At 42.5% G+C, this 14,820-nt stretch overlaps 1 protein-coding gene across 2 annotated transcripts in view; it reads left to right on the plus strand.

Moving 5' to 3' along the window:
- Window positions 1–14,820, plus strand: part of LRP6 (LDL receptor related protein 6) — a 198,813-nt gene that overhangs the window by 154,156 nt on the left and 29,837 nt on the right. For both annotated transcript variants that reach the window (XM_085884539.1, XM_085884538.1), the window contains exons 12-15: window positions 1,242–1,426; window positions 1,582–1,917; window positions 7,823–8,040; window positions 8,269–8,462. In XM_085884539.1, coding sequence (XP_085740665.1) covers window positions 1,242–1,426; window positions 1,582–1,917; window positions 7,823–8,040; window positions 8,269–8,462 — 933 coding nt within the window. The remainder of the gene's footprint in view (window positions 1–1,241; window positions 1,427–1,581; window positions 1,918–7,822; window positions 8,041–8,268; window positions 8,463–14,820) is intronic.

Here is a 14,820-nt window from a genome sequence, read left to right on the forward strand (position 1 = left end):
CAGTGTTACGTTTGAGGGGGGGGGTATGCATTCAAAGGGTAATTAGGATGTTTAATTAGGTATGCCATGCTGTTCGAGTTTACCAGTATCTCGATGTAATAAGTAGCAATTCAGTGGTGATAAGTTGTCTAGTAAATGTTCATTTCTTCAAGGGGGAAATGATAAATGTCACGTAATTAGATAGGGACACGGGATAGGGTAAGTGTGTCTGCGTAAACCCCTTTTGGTATTCTCTGGAGACTGGCCGTGACGTCACAGGACAGTGCAGCGGATGGCTCCACCCCGTGATCACGATTGGCAGAAGGCGACGGTGGTGGGCCAATAAACGGCTCGATTGGAAGTGACGAGGACAGGAGGATAAAAAGGTATCGGGACAAAACGATCGTGTTTTTTTTGGTGTAGAGGCTGTTGCGCGGAGAGCGTCCTTGTTGTTGTGCTGATTCGATCGTGTTCTTCATCGTGTCTTGGAGCCTTGCTGAGCCTCGTGTCTCACCTTGGTTGGCTCTGGGGTTCTGCTGGCTCGGAGTACGGGGTCGAACGGCGGGCGGACCTGCCTCCCTTTCCTGCTCGCAATTTGGTGCCAGAACTGGTTCCCTGGCGGCTGTGAGCGGACTTGGGCCAAGACCAGGAGGTCGACAGCACCACGGTTTCTCCTGCCCCCCTGACGAGAGCAAGGCCAGCTCGTCCGACGCCAATCCAGGGACTGTTGCGTCCACACCACGGTCCAGCCTGACCACCAGAAATAGCTACGTTGTGTGTGTGTGTGTGTGTGTGTGTGTGTGTGTGTGTGTGTGTGTGTGTGTGTGTGTGTGTGTGTGTGTGTGTGTGTGTGTGTGTGTGTGTGTACCTGGCGCCTTAGAGGGTTTGAGATTTGTATATTCATTGGAATTGTCTGTGTTTTCCCCACACCCGATCCCACACCATCCCGTCGAATCGCCCCGGATCCCTCTTCTTGCCGAGTCTTGTTATTTCTGGTTAGAGGAATAAACGTTATCAACTCAGTGAAAAGCGACTCGTGTCACCTTCCTCGTCCTGTTTGCGGTAGAGCGATTAGAACCGCCATCTTTGGGTTGTAAATAAATAAACCGCCTCCATCGTTTCGGCTCATTCTACGTTGGCGGGACTGTTCAAGTCCCGTGGACGTCACAATATGTTGGGGTTTTTATTCCTGTCTCCGAGATAGGCACTTGCGATCAGCCGGAGATAGTTTTTCATTGTTTCTCCTGTCCCACTCTCCTTAGCTTCATGTATTGGACTGAGTGGGGTGCTAAACCTCATGTTGAGCGTGCCAGCATGGATGGCGGTGGTCGCATGACTCTGTTGTCAAAAGTAGGCCGAGCCAATGGCCTGACCATTGACTATGCTGAACGGAGATTGTACTGGACTGACCTGGATGCTAATCACATTGAATCATCTGATATGTTTGGTGAGTATCGGCTTTGTAAGTTGTGAACAGTAGAGCATAACTTTAACAATGGATTTTCTCATGCAGAAATTGCAGTTATTGCACTAATATATACTGTACTCTGTTTTGAATTGTATGGAAAAATTAACATGTGCTGTCTGACCTGAATTTTGTAGGACACAATCGGGAGATTATCGCAGATGACCTTCCACACCCATTTGGCCTGACACAGTACCACGACCACATCTACTGGACTGATTGGAATCGGCAGAGCATTGAGCGGGCGAGCAAGTTTGACGGACAAAACCACACACTCATCAAAGGCCAGCTGGACTTTGTCATGGACATCCTGGTATTCCACTCATCACGGCAGGAAGGTTCCAACCATTGCCTTGTGATGGCAGAGCAAGATACTGCTCAATGCTCTCACCTGTGCCTTGCTCGACCGAGTGGATTCACCTGTGCCTGTCCTGCCCATTACTTGCTACAGGCCGACAACCACTCCTGCATCCGTGAGTTTTGCCTTTGTGCTGAGTTTACAGTTTTTTATTGTTTTTTATTTAGTGTACAGGACTTTCATACAAATGTACAATTTGTTCAAATTCATTGTAAATACAGCTGTGAATCTTGATTATGATTCACGTGATAACATGTAACATCGTTTTAGTAAAAATAATTCCTCAATTCAAATAATTTGGCTGTCGTGACAGGATGGTGAAGAGGTAGTGCACTTACCTTTGAATTTTCCAATCTGGATTCAATCCGAGACTTTTAAAATGATGTATGAATGCTAGCATAGCCTTTCGTGCATGCTCTGTGAGTGTTTTCAGTGACTCGCTTCTGTGAGCGCCAGCACTTTTAACCTGCCATTGCTCGGAAGAAATGTACAAGTCAAATCGTCTTTTTGACATAATTTTTCAACATTTAAATGAAAGAGTGGCAATTTCATGATGGGTAACCGTAATTGTGTTCCTGGATGCAAATCCATCCATCCATTGGGACCATACTCGGCACAGAGTGTCGTTACTGCTGAAGCAGTCTCCTGGGCTATTGGGCACAATCCGAGACAGGCCGCCACTCTGACGCAGGATACTCGAATATCTCGATCATCCCAGCAAGCTGGTACTCATTTTTCCGACCTCAGAAGGATGATAGGCAGATTCAATCCCACCTGGTATTAATTCAACGGTAAAGTTGGTCTTGAACTCATGACCCTTGGATCCCAAGCCTGCCACCCTAACCATTAAGCCAACAAAATCAGACTCACGGAAATGTACCAAATACGAGAAATATGCGAGGTGTCGAGTTTTTATTATTTCCTGTTAATACAAGTGAGCAGCAGCAGTGGATATATAACACACACACACACACACACGCACACACGCACACACGCACACACGCACACACGCACACACGCACACACGCACACACGCACACATACGCACACATACGCACACATACGCACACATACGCACACATACGCACACATACGCACACATACGCACACATGCACACATACACACACTTGTACAGTTTCAGCTATTCCTGAATGAAATATAATAGAATTTAAAGGATTGTTGTAAATTATGTTAACCTCAAAACATACTTCCCTTACCGAAAGTAAGAACCTTAACCCGAAAGCAAATTAATGGTTTTCTGACTGCACAGATCGTCAGCTGGGCACCGTTCTTCCTCGAGGTTTTGATCCTTTCGGCCCAGGACCTGACGCATGCACGCATGCACGCACGCACACACACATGCACTTCTTCTTTTTGCAATAGATGCAAAAATGCAGTACAATTTCTCTTGTTTCCCAGAACCAAACAAACAATATATTTATGACAGTTCTGCTCCCCACCTTCCCAACATGATTAATAGTAAATATCATCACTTTTTAAGTTGAGTTTAAACTTACCCTGTACATTCACAAACCCCAGATATGACCTTCACTTTGCAGTTAAGAAGCACCTAAACCAGATATGGTGTCTCCCTCAGGGAAGTCTGCCTGATGCATCTCACGACCATGTAAATAGTAGCTGGCATAAGCTTTGTGTATTTTCACATCGTGAAGATGGCCTTTGTCAACGAGTAGGTGGCCATTGCTCTGTTGGTGACGATGCACAGCATTGTCTTTTCAATTGCAGACGTCCATTAAATATATCACTAAGCCTGCCATGTTCACAGGAGGCACTCCCGCAAGGTTCAACGTCCGTTCACTGGTAGCGATTGTCTGGGGTTGGGTAGAACGTGCCCGTCTACGATCCTTTGAGTCTTGCACTGGCTCACATAGTCAGGATTTTGAAGTATGGAAAGCTACGAGATCTCAGTGCTTTGGGTGAACTGAAAAAATTTTCCAACACTTTCGTTGTGCAGAGGGACATCCCTTTCTCTCAGGTACTTTTCCAAGTATTTTCAAATTATTTTTGAAGCTTTGTGAGCCATTTTAGGTACCAATCCTTATCTCACACGCACAATGTGGAAACATGTCCTAATCAACATTGCTGCTAAGGGGTTAAACGTATGCGTGCCGAGCAATATGGGGTGGATTACGTCATCTCAAAAGTCCAATATTCCCAACCCGACTATAAACTTTGATTGGTGCTTCACAGGTCGGGTTTTGTATCACAAAGTGTGTCGTTCGTCAAATGGCCGTTAATCTGGTTGTCAGGTTTCTAGCATTTGTGGATGTTTGTGACTCGAGACGGTCTTTCGCCAAGAGTAGGCGAGTTATAACCAGCACCCAGTGTGACCACTCCATGGCATTTTCACAAGATCTTGGATATTTGTTGTTCACCTTGGCGTCTTGGTTTTCTATAGGTTTTCTTGGCGTATAGGTTTTCTATTATCATCGCTTTTCCGAAACCTTGTGAATTCTTGGCTTTTTTCATTGGTTCACCTTGGCATTTATGAAAATGAGGAGTGGTCACACTGCCAGCACCCTGGCCAAATGACAAATTCTTAACATCTTCAGTCAAACTCCAGGCCAAGCCAGCTGATTCAAGAAAGATTTGGGCCAAAAACTTTCCCCGCCTAATCCCACAATTTCACACATACCACAGCATTCAGAACCACTCTGGTATGTCTGTTTTGTGACTGCATTTTCTGTGGTTTTTTTTTTCTCAAACAGTTTGACCAAAATAAATAATTGGCTGCATGTATTATTGAATTATTTTGAGAGGGGATATGGCTAATTGTGCTTTTTCACAAAAAGCTACAGGGGTTGGGGGGGGGGGAGGGAATTTCCCCACAAGCCCCAATGCTGGATCCGTACCTGGTTTTCTTCATCTCTGATTTGGTTTGGCACCGTGTTACACGTTGCAATGCATAATTCATTGCAATGCACACGAATTTGCGCCCGCCGGCGTGCGAACTGCCGCCTTCCACTAATAGTAGCAGCTCGCCCACCGGATGGACAATTCAGTCGTGACCCTCCTGGAACTACCGCCAGGAACCAGTCACGGGTGGGGGTTTAACCTCACCACAGCCCAGTCCGCATTCTACCCACGTGAAATAGGGTGAATCGCCGAATGTCGATATACCTAAGTACCCGCGCGGGTAACCTACCGAGGGGCTGCACCGCGCCGCAGGTCGGCCTGGGACACGAACCGCTTAAGCGGTCCGTTCCGTACTACAGTGATAACCGAGCGGTGTTATCGCCGACCTCGATGGATCCGATTCTCTTTACCGGGCGTTCAAAACCCACTACTCTTTATTCCGCGATGCAAGATGGCATTTCAATGGGGGGAAAGGAGGACGCGACGAACTGGATACATTTCACACAAGGACATTTATTCACTAAGCACGTATTACACACACAACACAAGCAAGGCAGTAATGCAATGTACAGGCAAGAAATAGAAAACGTTATGACCGACTATAATGAGAATGTACATGCAGTTAACAGGTTCTACTTACAGGGACACGGCACCACAGCAGTCATACAAAACAAAAGAAATGGAAAGACCTCCTCACAGGCAAGGGGGTAGACGAGGTCCGGAGACCTTTATGGTCGTGGGCCATAGATGACCGAAAAGGCCCACGAGACCGTGCAGGTTACCTGCACCCTCGAGGTGTCTCGGTGGGCAGGTCGTGGCGTCTGCTTCCCACGGCAGCTAGCGTGGCCGGGCCTTGCGACAATGGGCGGTAAGCTCTCTCCGGCGCTCCTCGCCAGACGCGCAGGTTCACACCACACAGTCGGCAGAGCTGCGCCTCCCGTCTGCGTCCCCGATGCGTCGCCTGGACTCGCCACCGGCCTGCGCCTTCGCCAACAGGTCGCTCAACAGGATCACCGGGAGACAGGGGAAGAAATCAGCGCCAAGACGAGAGGGAGGGAGAGGGAGGGAGAGGGAGCAGGACCCGACGTCCACGATAGAGAGAACTCGACCTCGACCACCAAGAGAAGAGAGAGCCCGCGTGCGGTTCGCCTTATATAGCGCGGGGCTCCGCCCTTCACTCCTCCCCATTTTCGGCTCCTCCTCCCTTCGAGAAGCTTCCCGAAAAGGGGCGTTCCCTCACTCCGACCGCCTCACGCCGTGCATCCACCAATCGGCAGTGAGCTGCCCTGTCCCCTTCCCATCACACCAAGTGCGGGGAAAATAGGCGGGAAAAACCCCACAAGCTCCGCAAGACCTTTTGTTCTGCCAATCCTGCCCTCGTTCTCGGACGGTTCCCGACGCGGAAACCGTCGTAGCGTGGACCGTGGAGGATGGCGTTTGGAATCGGGGGTAGTGGTGAAGATGGGGGTGGTTGTTGTGAGGGAAATTGTAGCGTGGTTGGCGTTTTGATGTACTTGGTGGCGATTGTTGTTTGCGTGTAGGTTTGTTGCGTTCTTGGCGTTGCGGCGTACTTGTTGGCGGTTGTTGTTTGCGTGTAGGTTCAAAATAACGATAGGTAAAGAAAAACACTATCTCAAAGGGTCGCAGCCCGGTGAACACGAATAATAGCCATTAAACTACGGTGGGGAAATCGAACTGAGCACAGACTTACCGGCATAACTGATCTAAGGACCTATATGGTGTTCTGCGAATTTCCACAGCCGTAACAATATTTTAACATCATGTCCAATTAATGTTTCAGGATTTAACCCCAAATGTTATTTTCAAGAAGCTTTTTTATGTATCTAAATGTGTAAATATTTCCAATGTATTGTATAATGGGGTGAATTTGTACATCCATGGCTTGAAACGGTCAATAGCTGACGTTGACGCTGTTTTTCTTCGCCCATTTTCAAAGATTTCAACTCCGACATTGAATAATACAGTTTACTTTATTTTCCTGAGCACTTCAATGTTGAGCGACTGAGTGCCCTTTGTAACATATATAAAAATTGTCCACCATATACCGTAATATCACTCGCTGTATAAGCTGCATATTCTTTCCCAGAAATATGTCGTAAAAAATTGGAGTGCGCATTGTCCACAAGAACAACGGTGTAAACTCGATTTCTTCAGATTTCTCGCATCGACGCAAGACCAACCTTCCTGACCGGGTGCCTCCATCTTAAACTGCAGTGTATTGTGGGATAACTTGTGCAACATTGAATGGGTATTTTTTTTATTTCTTTTGGTTCTGAGTAATAATTATTTTGATAGAAGAATTAAAATTGTAAAATTGTTCATTAGCATTTACGAGCACATTTTTAAACATAAAAATATCATTCAGTGCATTACTTTGCTTTTAAAACCTTTCATGTAAACTTTTAAAAAGATACACCGTCATAGCAGCAAAATAAGCTTGGGATTAACACGTGCATTAATTGCAGTTCAACAGACCGCTTGAGAATTAGTTAAGCTAATGACTTGCTAAACACTTGAGAGTTATGAACGAACTCTTACTGTGCTCATCTGATAGATGTCACGAATCACTCGGTAAGAGTTGTTCGATAAATTCCACAAATTTAGTTTCATACAACTTTAGAAGTCATCAGTTATGCTGAATTAAACACCATCTAAAATTGCTCTCCATAGATCGACAAAAACACTCCTTTTGAGTTCAGCCTAACTAAATTAACAGGACCAAGCTGGAATTCATTTTCGTAGGAGTTAATTTTTGGGGTCTGGGTTATATATATAAACTGATATTTTCCTGAAAATTTTATTTGAAAAGTCCCCTGCGGATTGTACACGACAGCGGATTTATACATGGGTGGCTGTACGTATATATCCATGATGGACCCTCCCCTTCAATCACCATAGCATCCATTTTTTATACCTCCCCCCATGCCCCTCCCATTATTTTTTACTTCTCATAAAATATATTAATTTTTTTTTGCAGTTTACCTTCACCCACACCACATACGTAATGGCAATTTTAATCTTGTATGTTGTTGTTTTTACCACTTGCGGTCTTTCACCTTTATTTGAAATAGGTTCTTGTTTTTCATCTTGAGCCCTTCTGTTGGCAATGTCCTCTCCACAGCACCATCCACCTTCTTGCTGTTTAGCCAGCGTAGTAGCATCAACCGTATGGTGATTGATGATCAACAGAGCCCAGATGTGATGCTGCCTATAGAGCCTCTGCACAGTGTGCGAGCTCTTGACTATGACCCACATGATGAGCTCGTCTACTGGGTGGATGGATGGCAAGGGCCTAGGAGGCAGAGCACAATCCACCGTGCACGTGCGGATGGTTCTCAGGCAAGCTCTTGATCTTCATCCTATTTTTTTTGTTCTTTATTTGCAATATTTTTGAATCCTTGCTTGTGACTCAAATTGTCTCAAAAAATGTTTTTCATTCATCTTCTTTAGCTCGATGGTCATTCCAATTTTTTAACATACCACTTCCATTTTTCTCTTCATATTAGTTGTAAGCCAGTTGTTCTTCATCGTACCTCTCACCATAATCACGTTATTACTCCACGACAGACCTTTCCCCTGATGTCAAGTGCGGAGCTGCAGCCCTATGACATCAGCTTGGACGTGTACAGTCGCCTAGTCTATTGGACGTGTGAGGCTACAAACGTGATCAATGTGACTCGAATGGATGGGCGTGCACTTGGAGTTGTCCTGCGTGGCGATGGAGATCGGCCTCGTTCAATTGTTGTCAACCCAGAGAGAGGGTATGCGTTTCATTTGTTCTCCATGTCAAGGTTCACAATTTAATGGTAGTGCAACTAGAAATCTTGTGCATCATTTGATACATTATAAGGTGGCAGTCTAATCATCCAAGTGGTGGTGGTCGTATGGCAGCTTAGCTGCTGGGGTAGCTATCATTTCTTGAAGCGCGACTGTGTCGCTGATGCAGTGCCCCTCTACCAGTACACACACTGGAACTGGTACTCATTTCGCCGACCTCGGAAGGATGACAGGCTGAGTCAACCCCCTGGTGTATTAATTCAGTGGCTGACGGGGCTTGAACTCAGGACCCCTAGGAACCCAAGCCACCACCCTAACCACTGAGCCAACACCAGGCTATCATCCAAGTCAATCTCTTTTGTTTTTATTTCAACCCAGAAAATGGGTGCAGGTGAGTGAGATGAGTGAATGAAACATACAATTTTTTGGAGTGCTTATCTGATCAAAAGACTGCAGATTGGGTGTATAATGATCTTGTAATCGGTTTTCAATTTTCTGGCAAAGAAGTAGTAATACCCTGCAATATTGTTTGCCTTTGAAACAATGTTACAATGATATCATGGGAACTTAAAACCTTAGCTTTAATAAGCACTTTCCCAAACTTGCAAAAAGCAAGCTGTCTTACTCCATTACAAATGAGCATTGCTGCAATAAGGCTTTGAATTATTCGAGCTTTCCACACTCAAGGAGTTCTTTGTATTCTTGGTGCCAGTGGGCTGAAATAATGCACACGTAAAAATTCCTCGGGCGGTCAATTTTTCAAAGGGCCTTCCAGGTAATACGATATTCCAGTGGATCAGAAAAGGTTGCTGATGGCTTTCTTTGCTCTTTGTCTCCACTTCTTGGTGAGCATAACCACACAGAAGGTTGCACACCAAGAGTGTGGCATGACTTTTTATCTTCCCCAAAAACCTGTCCATCTCCTCCTTCTGCTCTGATTCCAAATGATACTATGATTCCAAAGAGCAATTTCCTGTTTCTGTGGTTACTTTTTTTATAATTTAGATTCAATGATTATGCCTTGCATTTTTATTACTCGTGAAAGAGGATTCACAAGTATATTGGTTGGTCTGTCTGTCTGTCAATCACCTACAGGTCACAATTCTTCACCGATCTTCACAGAACATAACCACCTGGTTGAGGTGGTCAAAAGCTAGAAGCCTGTTGTTTTCAGGTCAAAAGGTCATGGTCACAAAATAGGTAGTCATCCGATTGACTTGAAATTTTAACAGAATGTAGATATCGAGTTAATTAATTGGTTCACTAATCAACAAATAGAAGCCTATTGATTTTGAGTTCAAAGGTCGAGGTCATTAAAATCGTCAACTTCTATACAATTCATTTAAAATTTGAATAGAATTAGCATATTGGGTCACTTAATTGGTTCACCTAGCAAAAGCTAGAAACCTATTGTTTTGAGGTTCAAAGGGCAAGGTTGCGCCGACTGATTTCACAAGTTCTGGTCTATGATAGCCAATGATGGAGGACTTGAGTCCATTTTTTTGGGGGGGGGGGGACTCGGACCCGACTCTTCAGGACTCTGACTCGGAATGCCAAGGACTCGGACCAATTCAGGCTCGAGTCCAGCAAAATTTAGTGTACAGTACAGTAAAACTTCACCATTTGCAGATTTGCTTACTCCTGTGTACCTATTCACCATCCGCAGGGTGCAGTGCTTCACATGTCCCACAGTCCCTCACTCAGGATTCAAATTAGTTTTGCACTGTTCTTTTTATTTTGGTTGTGTTCCAAGTGAGATTAAAATTAAGTCACTCAATTGGGTTTAAAATAGCTACCCTTTAAGTTACCCTTTAAACTAGCTATTGTATGCCGAGTAAAACGAGATGTTTAACGACTCTGGATGACCTAAAATAAGGAAATAAAAAAATAAAGGTCCTTTTGACTTCCATATCGTGCTCTAACCTTTCAACACGATACATCAAACCAAGTTAGCAAGAGAAATGTGAAAATGTCTTCTAAAAACATTTTCTAAATAAGATATAATCTCATTACATCCTTTTCATTTTCAATATAAATTTGTGTTTGAGTTTTTCTGTAATATCGGCATCTCAATTTCCACAGCAGCAAAAGTCCATGCAGTGTTTGCTGCATATTTTCGAGGTATTTGAATAGTTAGGGTTGGGTTTAACAATAATAACCATTTCTTTCATGCCACGAGGCACATTGGGCTACCGAGGAAGTTTCATTTGGTTAAGGAGTACGGTCCTGGACGGATCACCACCACCACAGGGCACTGGGATGGCTTATTACCCCGGAAAGCTGGTACTCATTTTGCCAACCTCAGAAGAATGACAGGCTGAGTCAAACCACTTGGTGGTGTTTCAATGGCATGCCAGAGGCTCAAACTCAGGACTTTGAGATCTTAAGCCAGCCACCTTAACTGTTAAACCAACACTAAGATAGGGTTAGGGTTACGTTTTAGTTATGAACATGATGTCACAGTTGTTTTAAAAGCTCCATTTTATGTTATACTGCAATCATTACTGTTACTACATAACTAAATATTATTAAGCTACGAAAGAGTAATTAAACATTTTATATAAGGTGGTATAAAAGACGGTGGTTTTAAATGGTGGTAAATGTTTTTGGGGGGGGGTGGGGGGGGCTGGTAATGTGTTTATTGCTCGTTTCAAACCGAAAGATTTTTCCATTATCATGCTGAAATAAGGTTCATGCACGCGTGCATGCATCCTGCATGTAGAAGTTCAACATCTGTGATTGCCTATGATTTACAAGGGGCCGTTCAAACATGAATTAATGCTAAAAAAAAAAAAAAATTGCTAAAATCTGACACCCACTCACCCCCTCCACCACCCCTGTAATGCTCCGTAACGCTGGACCAAGCATCCGCTAAGATAATACGTAAAGACCGCGCGATCAATTTAATCATTATGTCTTGATAGACTTCTACAGTACAGTCATGCGCCGCTTAACGACGTTCCAGGCAACGACGGATCTCATATACGACGGGTCTGTCAGCTCTGAAAAAAATAAATAAATGGAAAAAAATATGTCGCTGAAAAATTCCTATCGCCGAGTGATGTAGCCTCGTATAAAAATAGCACATACAATTATGTACACTCGACAGAACATAATATCTCATAATGATAAACAACGACAGTGTGGCCCTGTTATAATGCGATTGTTGAGGTCCATAAAATGTCATCGCGAAAAAAGCAGGGTCGTGCTAAATCGGGATTCAAGGAAATCGGCTTTCAAACTGAACCAATGTTTCCATGTTTACCTTCCAGCAAGTAAATTACCTTTGAATTGAAGAATTCCACGAATAAATCGTTGTTGTTCGTCAATTAGAACAAATTTGTTTTTAGTGAAGCTTTTCATGTTGTTAAAACAATCGCACTGTTCCGAAAATATATATCACAATTGACAGGAGCTCGTTTATTCATTTATAAATTATAACATCGATCCAATGATTACGTATTTATAAAATCCAAATGCTATTTATTCACCTTTCTATAATCGATGCGAGAGGAGGTTGTAAGCTGCTGCTAACCACACCGATGGCCGTCATGAACTGCACAAAGGTAAATCTAACGTGTCTTCTGTCTCTTGGATGCGTGTTACAATTGGCGACAGTATTCAGTACAGGTTTGTATCCGAGAAGCAATAGGCTACAGCATATAGCTTAGGTGTCTATGTTTGTGTAAGTACGATGTTCGAAAACGAAAATGAAAAAAAAAATGATGTTCGCACAACGACGACGTCGCTTAACGACGTGTTTCTCAGAACGTAACCCCATCATTAAGTGGCGCATGACTGTATATAATTTCCCTGAAAAGAGTAGTTAGTTGGTAGTTACAATCCATCCCATATGAAAGTGAACATGCACCCAATCAATAATAATGAATCACGGGTTTGGACTCAGACCAGGTGGACTTCATTACAACACGAATGACAGCTTTCTTTTTTTTTTTTCTTTGTTTACCATTTTGTGTTTTTCATTTCTTGTGTTCATTATCCCCATGCTTTTTGAAAGAAAAGAAAAAAAGGTCGGATATTGTAATCTGTTCTGTTCTGTCTGTCTGCCCGTCTATCCTGCTATCTCCTCCTAAACGGTTGTACAGAAAGTAACTAGAACGGGCACTGGGTAGAGCGCATACCTTCGCCGCCGCAACTTTTTTCCGCGCACATTTGAAAAACGTCATTTTAAAACGTCCATGACGTCACAACTGTCAGTCCGATTGACATCAAATTTAGTGTGTAACCTCCTTGAAGGCAGTCCAACAAAATGGAATGATAAACACTGAAAAATTAAAAAGTTGAAAAATGACGTCATCTTTTGACGTCATTTTGACGCACTTCTGGGGACGTCACGTCCAATCAAGGACTACCATTCTGAAAGCTCGTAGTTCACTGAACGTTTTAACGTTGGTTTCATGTCAATAGCTCTATTAGATCTGAAGCTATGCCTACAAGTATATTTTGACCTTGAGTGTGACCTTGACCTTGACTACAGAGTTAATTGGCAAAATCTGTACATCAATAAACAGATATTTTGGTACTGATCCTAATGCCTGGATTTGGGAGACTTTGCTTCATAAATTATATAGATATTTTAATGTAAAATATCAGGACATTTTAGCCACAATTGAAAAACGTCATGCTCAAACGTCAATGACGTCATAACAGTCAGTCCGATCGAAGTCAAATTTGGTGTGTGACGTCCTTAAGGTTAAGTCCTACAAAACAGTATGATCAAAACTGATGAGATCGAAAATTGAAAATTTACGTCATCTTGTGACGTCATTTAGACGCACTTCCGATGACGTTACGTCAAATCCGACACTACATATCCGAAAGATATCTCGTCATGGAACAATATGGCAGTGGTTGCATGTCGATAGCTGTATTATGAAGGAAGTTATGCTCAAAAGTGTTTTTTGACCTTTTCATGACCTTGACCTTCACCTTTGACCCGATCGCTCCCAAAATATAATCAAATCGTCCTTGGATACTCACGAATCATCCCACCAAATTTCATGCAATTCGGTTTAATACTTTCTGAGTTATGCGAATAACAAACAAACACACATATTCACAAATAAATAAATACACAGCGACCAAAACATAACCTTTCGCAGAATGCGAAGGTAATTACATAGATATTTGAATGTAAAATATCAGGACATTTTAGCCACAATTGAAAAACATCATGTTCAAACGTCAATGACGTCATAACGGTCAGTCCGATCGAAGTCAAATTTGGTGTGTGACGTCCTTAAGGTAAGTCCTACAAAACAGTATGATCAAAACTGATGAGATCGAAAATTGAAAATTTACGTCATCTTGTGACGTCATTTAGACGCACTTCCGATGACGTTACGTCAAATCCGACACTACATATTTGAAAGATATCTCGTCATGGAACAATATGGCAGTGGTTGCATGTCGATAGCTGTATTATGAAGCAAGTTATGCTCAAAAGTTTTTTTGACCTTTTCATGACCTTGACCTTTGACCCGATCGCTCCCAAAATATAATCAAATCGTCCTTGGATACTCACGAATCATCCCACCAAATTTCATGCAATTCGGTTTAATACTTTCTGAGTTATGCGAATAACAAACAAACACACATATTCACAAATAAATAAATACACAGCGACCAAAACATAACCTTTCGCAGAATGCGAAGGTAATCAAACTTCGTCGTTATTATCACCTCACGGCAAGAAAGTGCATGAGCAGGATCATCTTTGGCCCCACCCTTGGGGCAGGGTAAAAAGGTCAAAGACCAAAAAAAAGGTCAAAGACCAAAAAAAAGGTCAAAGACCAAAAAAAAGGTCAAAGACATTTTTTTTTGACCCCCGGTTCATGCAGTTCTGTGCAGTATATTTATGGTTTTAAAACGTGTGGTGTGTGTCACTCTTACTGCTTTTCATCTCAGTTGGGTATAAATAGGTGAAACAGATACTCCCGCGGCCATAAGTACACTTCGTTTTTTAAAGTTTATGTTTCATACTCTCATTTTTATATGCCCGATATGTATATGTATATATATATGTATATGTATATATGTAGATATATGTATGTATATATATGTATATATGTAGATATATGTATGTATGTATGTATATATATATATGTATGTATGTATATATATATATATATATATATGTATGTATGTATGTATGTATGTATATATATATATATATATATATATATATATATATATATATATATCTATATATATAAATATATATATATATGTATATATATATGTATGTATATATATATATATATATATGTATGTATGTATGTATATATATATATATATATATATATATATATATATATATAT

Source organism: Eptatretus burgeri, chromosome 6 (genome assembly GCF_056783735.1).
Source record: "Eptatretus burgeri isolate ZD-2024b chromosome 6, Ebu_testis_v1, whole genome shotgun sequence".
Lineage (NCBI taxonomy): Eukaryota > Metazoa > Chordata > Myxini > Myxiniformes > Myxinidae > Eptatretus > Eptatretus burgeri.